Raw genomic sequence first — 7,290 nt, 5'->3', positions numbered from 1 at the left:
GTTCTTTGTGAAGAACCATTCCAGTAACTTTGATGAATTATGTTCTTCTCTAACCCTGCAACATAACAGGAATAAATGTACCTTCTGTCTCCCTGCAGAGATGTAGTAACTGTAGCCTCTACTGTACATCTTAAATCAAACAGACTTAACAATATGTTAACAAACAGCGAGTAAGAATCTGATAACCGGAAAATGTGTTTGTTGGTTCTGCAGAGGGATTGATCTGGCATTGGTAGCCGGTTCCAGCCTGTTGAAGTAGGTTAACTGTGTGTTCAAAAGGTCAAAAGACATGTTGCCACTGTGATACTTAACTGTAAGTGTGTGAAGGAAAGGGTTACAGACATGAGACCTTTGCTGCTTTCCAAAGAACGTGTCTGTCTCGAGATGCATAGTCACACAGATCTGTGACACTGGCGGAAGCTACTGATGGCAGATAAGTGAGGCCAGATCGGGTTAAAGAGGGGACATAAGCTTTTTACGCTTGGGTGCAAAATGTTTAGGGACCTCTGACTGAAGTCTGGCCTTTGGGACATTCAATTAGACATAGACATTCAAACTTCTGAAACAAATGAAGTGGTTATCATCATCGTGCGAGGGGCAGGCCATTAAGTACACATGCTTATTTCTTAATTTCCCTATCACTGGGGTCACAGTGCATATTTAACTGGTAGTTAGATAATTTAGATGAGATAAAACAAGTCAAACCAAAATTCTCATTAACAGATTTTTCTTTGAATTTTAATAATTTATTTGTTCTTCATATATTTGCTGTGCGTACATCTTTGACTGTCCAAAGCTTATTCAAATTAGCTTATTATCCAAATGTTTTTGGTTTTTTTTACTTTCCACTGTTTGTAGTTAATATTTGTTTTCTGTTTTTTTATTTTTGTATGTTCACCTTTGTCTTATGTTACATGTTCGGAATAAATAAATCAAGTTAAACCAATTAAGGGGAAAAGTCATTTAAGTCGCAAGATACATATCATAGCATACCAAAGATATACAGGTTGAAACAAAGGTTAATTTAAAAAAAAAGAAAAAAAATCACATCTTTTTTTCTAAACTCATAATTAGTGACGAGGTTGCTGCTGCTGTTTCTTCTTAATCGTGCCACATTTGTCAGGTCTTGGGAGGGGGAATTTATGTTGTAGTGTCACGTGACCTTCTGGGTGTTTCTTAAACCGTCTGTCACGTGATCCTGATGTCAGTCTTTGCAGCCGTGAGTGAAATCAACAACGCAGCTGGTCTTTACAGGGGGCTTTAAATAAAAAGTGAAAACTAATAACTACAAACGTTTGCTGGTTTTGTCAGCTGAACAAAAGCGTCGTCATCTGAGCACTGGACTTTTGGTTTTGTTTTTCTCTCTCTGTTTGTTCAGACGCTGAGGTTAGCTTAGCTAGCACAACACAGCTCGATCCAGCTAGCTGCTTCTGAGATTTTTTGGCTTCAAACATCTGGAGAGAAACAGCCGTGAAACATGACGCAGCTCGGCCCTGTCCAGTCCTGGTGCCTGGGACTTATATTACAGCTGCTTTTCGGTAAGTAGACCTCCTGTGTACTGACAGGGCGAACAATAACATGACCAAATCCGAAGGTCACAGACCAAACTAACCTGATCCAAACTAGAAAAACACCCGTATTTGTTCTTCTTCAGATGTGAACAAGTCCAGTCTACAGACACATGTATCGATTAGTTCATCAGGTAACGATCTGAGCATTGTGATTCAGTGAGATAAAGCTGAGTTCATGTCTCACATTACCATCAATCACAGTTTAAAACCAATATATAGTTGCAATGCACCTTTACTTTATTATTATTATTATTATTATTATTATTATTCTTCACAGAAGTGAAGCTGTACAGGACAGAAGTTGCTGAGTTGCACTCAGCAGTGTTAAGTTTCAGGAAGTGGACACACAGCAGTTGATGAAATTCATTTTGTCTATTATGTAGGAAATGTGTTAAAAGAAACAATGGAAGAATTACTGTAAACTGTGGACACTAAGAATGGGCTTTAAAAACGATTTTAAAGGTGGTTTCTTTATAAGAAAGTTGACTGACCTCATTTACTTCAAAAAGTTGCAACAGTCCAACGTCTTATAAAATTCAACTTATAAAAGTTGAGCTTCTGTCCCACCTTCTTGGCCCAGCTCTGCTTTTTAAAAGACTGATTCTCCCTGCCAAGTGGTTGCTCATGAGTGGATTCATGTTTGGAGTCTCATGATAAAATCCCAGTGAGTTTAGTAAATGTTGTGAGATAACTTTAATTATGATTTGGAGCAAACATTCACGATTATTGACTGATCATGAGACGTCTTCTACTTTATGGAAATTGTTTCTCCCAAGCCCTGAGGAAGTTTGCAGACCGATGAAGCCAATTTCACATGGTGGCTGATGGTGGGATTGCAGCGTCACATGATGCCATTGGGTCCAAAAATACTTCTACCCTAAACTTACATTGAGAAAAAAGAGACGTCTATAAATCAATGGATACACTTTTTTCAACTTCCCAACAACCATTTTAAAATCATAATGTCCCAAAAGTTGTAAAAACGTGATTTTGGTGATGAACGCAGATCAGATCCCCGGGGCTGCGGCTCTCTATGTGCACATGCTCTATGGGACCCAGTCACGCTTCATGCACCACTAAGCAGCTTTCACTGGAATGAACGAGCGTCCCCTCCGATGCTGTATTGATTCTATGGCATGTAAATGATTATTCCCTGTGATTGACCTGCATTTCTAAATGTTCCCATCACATGGTGTTAGCTGTATATTTGAGAATAACTTCAACGATGCATCACAAATTGCAGCTCCCACACCGCTGCCCTAAACTGGGTTTAGAGCAGGCCTTTATTACGTCACACTTGAGTGACAGGTATGTTTTTTGACAACTGTTTGGGATTTCAGAAATATAATCTTGCAATTGATAAAAAGCTGGATACAAATAAGTTTTTTTAAATTTTATTTTTCAATTTTGACTCTGAAACTTCAGAAACAATCTATTTATCAAGCACCTTGTATTCCTGTAGTTGTCCACTCAACAGTGATTTCTTCTCTTTCAGCTGCTCTCCTCCACCAGGGTTTTGCCACTGATGCCCCTCCAACCACTGCTGCTCCGCACAAAGACCCCGGCAGACCAGAAAAAGGGAACTACCATGTCAATGGAATCAACAACACTGCCTGTTTACTGGCTTCTATGGGACTCCAGCTCAACATCACCTTCAGCTCCGTCTCCCAGAATAAGGTACTTTTTTTTAAGTACTTGATGCTGTCTCAGCCTGAGGTGTGGACACGCTAACACGTGTGAAAAGCTAAATGTTGAATCATTTGTTTACAGACTCTGCAGGAAGTCGTGAACCTTCAGCCAAACATGACCAAGAGCTCTGGGTCATGTGCTGCAGACAGCGCTGTCCTGCACCTCACGACTGATTCTGATAAGACCAACCTCACTTTTCTCTTCACTCTGGTGAGTTACTTTTATCTCAAACAAGATGCATAAAGCCCCTGTGCTTTTTATCTGCATTTCATTTCCTAATGTTCTTCCTCAAACAGCCACTAGATGGCAGCAGTGTTATCAATCTTACTGGACTCTGCTCTTATTCTCCAGAACACCACATCCAATAAGTACCACCTGAGCGAAGTGTTTTTGTATGCTGTTCGGCCAGACATGAAAGGTGAGTGCACCACACAGTGTGTGTTATAGCCACCTTGTGTCACATTTAAAGGACTTCGTCACCGTCTTCACTTGTTGTTTTGTAATCAGGGTTTTTGTCAGTCACCAGAACATGAACAGGTAACACACCAGTTGTGTCTTAAACTAGTTTTCACTGATAAATATAAACATGCACAACATCCTTAACACACACAAACATGTTTGTTTGTTTTTTTGTTTTTTTTACAAAGATGCTCTTTTAAGGATTCTGGTCATTTGGTGGAGGTGATAATAGAGTTGAAGCACTTTAAGATTATTTCATTATCTTTGTCTATAACATAAAAAAACTAAGAAAAATATAAATGACAGTTACAAGTCCAATGAGATGTTTGTGGGGGTTTTTTTTGCTAGAGAAAATGTCAAAGAAATTGAGTGAATTAAAAAATACCAAAAAAAAAAGTGAGAAGCAGAAAATCTCTGTATTTTAGCCGCTGAAAATTCTGCCTTAATAAATTATTTTTGGAAAAAACTTTGAGAGAGAAGTGTTACTAACTGCTTCGTTATGTCGTCACACAATGAGAATTAAATGTGACAAAAAGATTAGTTGCAGCCGTTCAGCCTGTTGAGGTGATGCAGTCTGATATGATCGATTGAAAAAGAACACAAGGACTTGGTTGCTTCAGTCATTTAGACCCCAAAGTTTGTTAAGAGTTGTTTTATTTATTTTACAAAATACTCTGTAATCACTCCCACTGCTGCCCTCTTTATAGACCCCTTCTCAACCCAAAACAACAGCCTGGACTACCTGCAGGGCACCCTGGGGTACTCGTATATGTGCCGCGAGGAGCAAACTCTGGATGTTACCCAGAATTTGTCCATCAACACCTTCCAGCTGCAGGTGCAGCCCTTTGGTCTCAATGGGGATCACTTTGGAGCAGGTAAAAACAATACCATATAATAATTCCAATCAGCTCCTTTCTTACAGTAATGAGTTCTGTTTTTCTCTTTCAGCTGAGGAGTGCCAGTTGGATGAAGACGACATGCTGATCCCCATCATAGTTGGGGCAGCTTTGGCAGGTCTCGTCCTCATCGTGCTCCTGGCTTATCTCATTGGCAGGAAGAGGAGCCACGCCGGCTACCAGACCATCTGAGGTCACTGTAATGTCTGCAGAGGGAAGACCGCTAACCCCCTATCCTCCCCACCCCCCATCCTAACCCCCCATCCCCCCCACCCCCATAATCACCCTTTTCTGAGACTTAACACTCCGGCCTGTTCCCCCTCTGTCTGTCCATCCTGCATCCTCCTGCCTCTGTGTGTGCTCTTCTTTGCCCTCATCAGTAACACTAGTCACTATCACTCTGTGCAGGTTGATCTGAACCGACCCACTCCACTAGTTAAAAAAGGGGACTTTGTAGGAGATTCTAATAGAATGGTGAAAACTCTTCAAAGATGCCAAGTAAAGCAGGGTTTGAATGTTGAGCAGAGGGTCCGCGCGAGTCCTCAGTTGTATCGTACTATTTATGATTTCTGTGAAAGGAATATTGAGGGATTATAGGATTTGAGGGACATGCCTCTGTAGCTTTTCTTATTTTTTCCTTCTTCTTCCAGTCGACCCTTTTTAAGTGGTCCCACTCTGATTTAAGGTTTGTTATATAAAGGGAATATTCCAGCCAGTTGAACCTAATCCCCCTCAAAGAGTGAATTTTATAAACATCAGGTTGCCTCTGAATTTAGCCCCAGGTACGCTGGTTTTAGGGAACACGCTTAAAAGGCAGTAACTCTATCCTTACAGTGAACAATGGTAATAACTCACCTTATTATTAAAGATGAATTTAGGGATTTACGTCACGATTTCCTCCTTTTCCTTTTAAAGGTGTACAGCACATCCTGAATGGAGGTTGAAAATGCATGGTATTATTTTTGTTTTGAAATTGTCACTTCATTTAAAGAGAAAGGTCAACGTTATGGGAAAAGGCTGATTTTGCTTTCTTGTAGAGAGTTAGAAAATAAGATAAATACTGCTCTATTGTCTGTTCAATATGAAGCTACAGCCAGCAGGAGGATGTTAGCATAGCTTAGCTTAAATCATGCAAACAGGTGAGAACAATTTGTGCGTACACAAACCTACCAAGAGGACAAAACAAAGTGAGGCATAGAAACAACATGTTGATGTTATACACGTCATGAGCTTAAGATTTAAAAAAAAACAGATCGTTTTTTAGCAGCGAGCGTTTTAGACTATTCTGGTTGTATTTTCATATTCATCATACAGACGTGAGTGTTACTAATCTTCTCATCCAACTTTTGTTGGGAAGGCAATTTTTCAAAAATGTCCAAATATGCTTTTAGGTGTCGATGGTAGCCACTCTTTTGAATTCTACTGTTACAGTGTGCATACACGATAGGAATTGCTTACAAAAAAAAAGAGGAGTGCCAGTACAGTTAAGGTGCTTGAAAAGCTCAGGACATCACTGTTAAAGTGTAATAATGTTGAAGTGTTTTCAGTCCACTGGGTGAGTTTTGTTGTTTGTTTGTTTTTTTTGCTCTTTGATTATTTGCCCACTTGGGGTTTTGATTGCTGAAGTGAAAGAAGTTGCACTAAAGTCTTGAGAAGCAGCCCTGAGTAAAGATTAAAGTGGCCAAAACGCTCTGGTTAGTGTTCATCAGTGCCTTCCCAGCTCTGACAGAGGTGGGATTAAAGAAAAGCCAATACCACAAAGGTACTCACTCACTCACCGACACGGTGTGCTGTCATGTCGGGGACATTTTCTGTGTCACAAAGCTTTCATGTACTGTTACTACCATGAAAATGTGTTGATCGATGTCAAAAAATACAAAATACAGATGTTTGTTTTTTTATGTTCCTCCCTCATCTAAAGATCCATGTAGAGATTTAATAAGGTTTTAATGTGTTTGTTTGAAGTGTTTTCTAAAGGAGAGGTCAATAAAACAGAATGAACAACACTATTTGACTTTGTTTTGCCTTCATACAATGAATCATCCGTCAAACCTGTTCCTGCTTGGTTTTGTTTGCTTGGACTACTGAGGGCTATAAAGGTACAGGAACAAGTATGAGTAAAATGCATGATTTGATCTGGAAACGGAATCAAATCATGCTCAACATCAAACACCAGATTAAAATGTTAGTGTTAAAAATAACCTAATAAATGCTAACTTCTTTTTCATTGGTTAAACCATAGCTTTAGCTTTAGGGGTTTGATTAAAAGTAGGGAAACGCTGCTTCTACAGTTTTCTGTAATGTCAGGTTGTGAAAAAGTCGTCCGAAGGTGTTTGACTGTTACAATCATCTTCAATTTGGGTGAGTTTCCATCCCAAATAATCTACAAATAGACCCAAGACAAAAAAAACCTTCAAGAGCGAAAGAAGTCAACAACTATCAAGATGAACACTGAAAAACACTGTAAATTAAGATTCCCCACTAACAAGTTGCTCATTAGCACACTGACTGCTTATTAGCCAATATTAAGTGCTTATTAGTACATTATTCTACATAACCATATAGCTGATAGGCCATTAACTAATAGGTTTCCCTCAATACTCCTAATTCCTGCTAAGGGAGTTGTTGAACATGAATTATGATCTTAATATGATCTGCCTTTATAAGGTAAGAGT

The 7,290-nt window shown here is 39.4% G+C and overlaps 1 protein-coding gene across 1 annotated transcript; it reads left to right on the top strand.

The window, feature by feature from the left end:
* The first annotated feature begins 1,169 nt into the window (after positions 1–1,169).
* On the top strand, positions 1,170–6,621 carry lamp1b (lysosomal associated membrane protein 1b). Its single transcript, XM_079357120.1, has 6 exons — positions 1,170–1,538; positions 3,067–3,248; positions 3,342–3,470; positions 3,612–3,678; positions 4,427–4,594; positions 4,668–6,621. Exons 1-6 carry the CDS (start codon positions 1,478–1,480, stop codon positions 4,805–4,807), a joined length of 747 nt encoding a protein of 248 aa, XP_079213246.1. The 5' UTR covers positions 1,170–1,477; the 3' UTR covers positions 4,808–6,621.
* Positions 6,622–7,290: the final 669 nt, after the last annotated feature.

This window comes from Symphodus melops, assembly GCF_947650265.1.
Source record: "Symphodus melops genome assembly, chromosome: 12".
NCBI lineage: Eukaryota > Metazoa > Chordata > Actinopteri > Labriformes > Labridae > Symphodus > Symphodus melops.
Note: the sequence above shows the minus strand (reverse complement) of the source record. Positions and strands in the feature narration are given on the sequence as shown.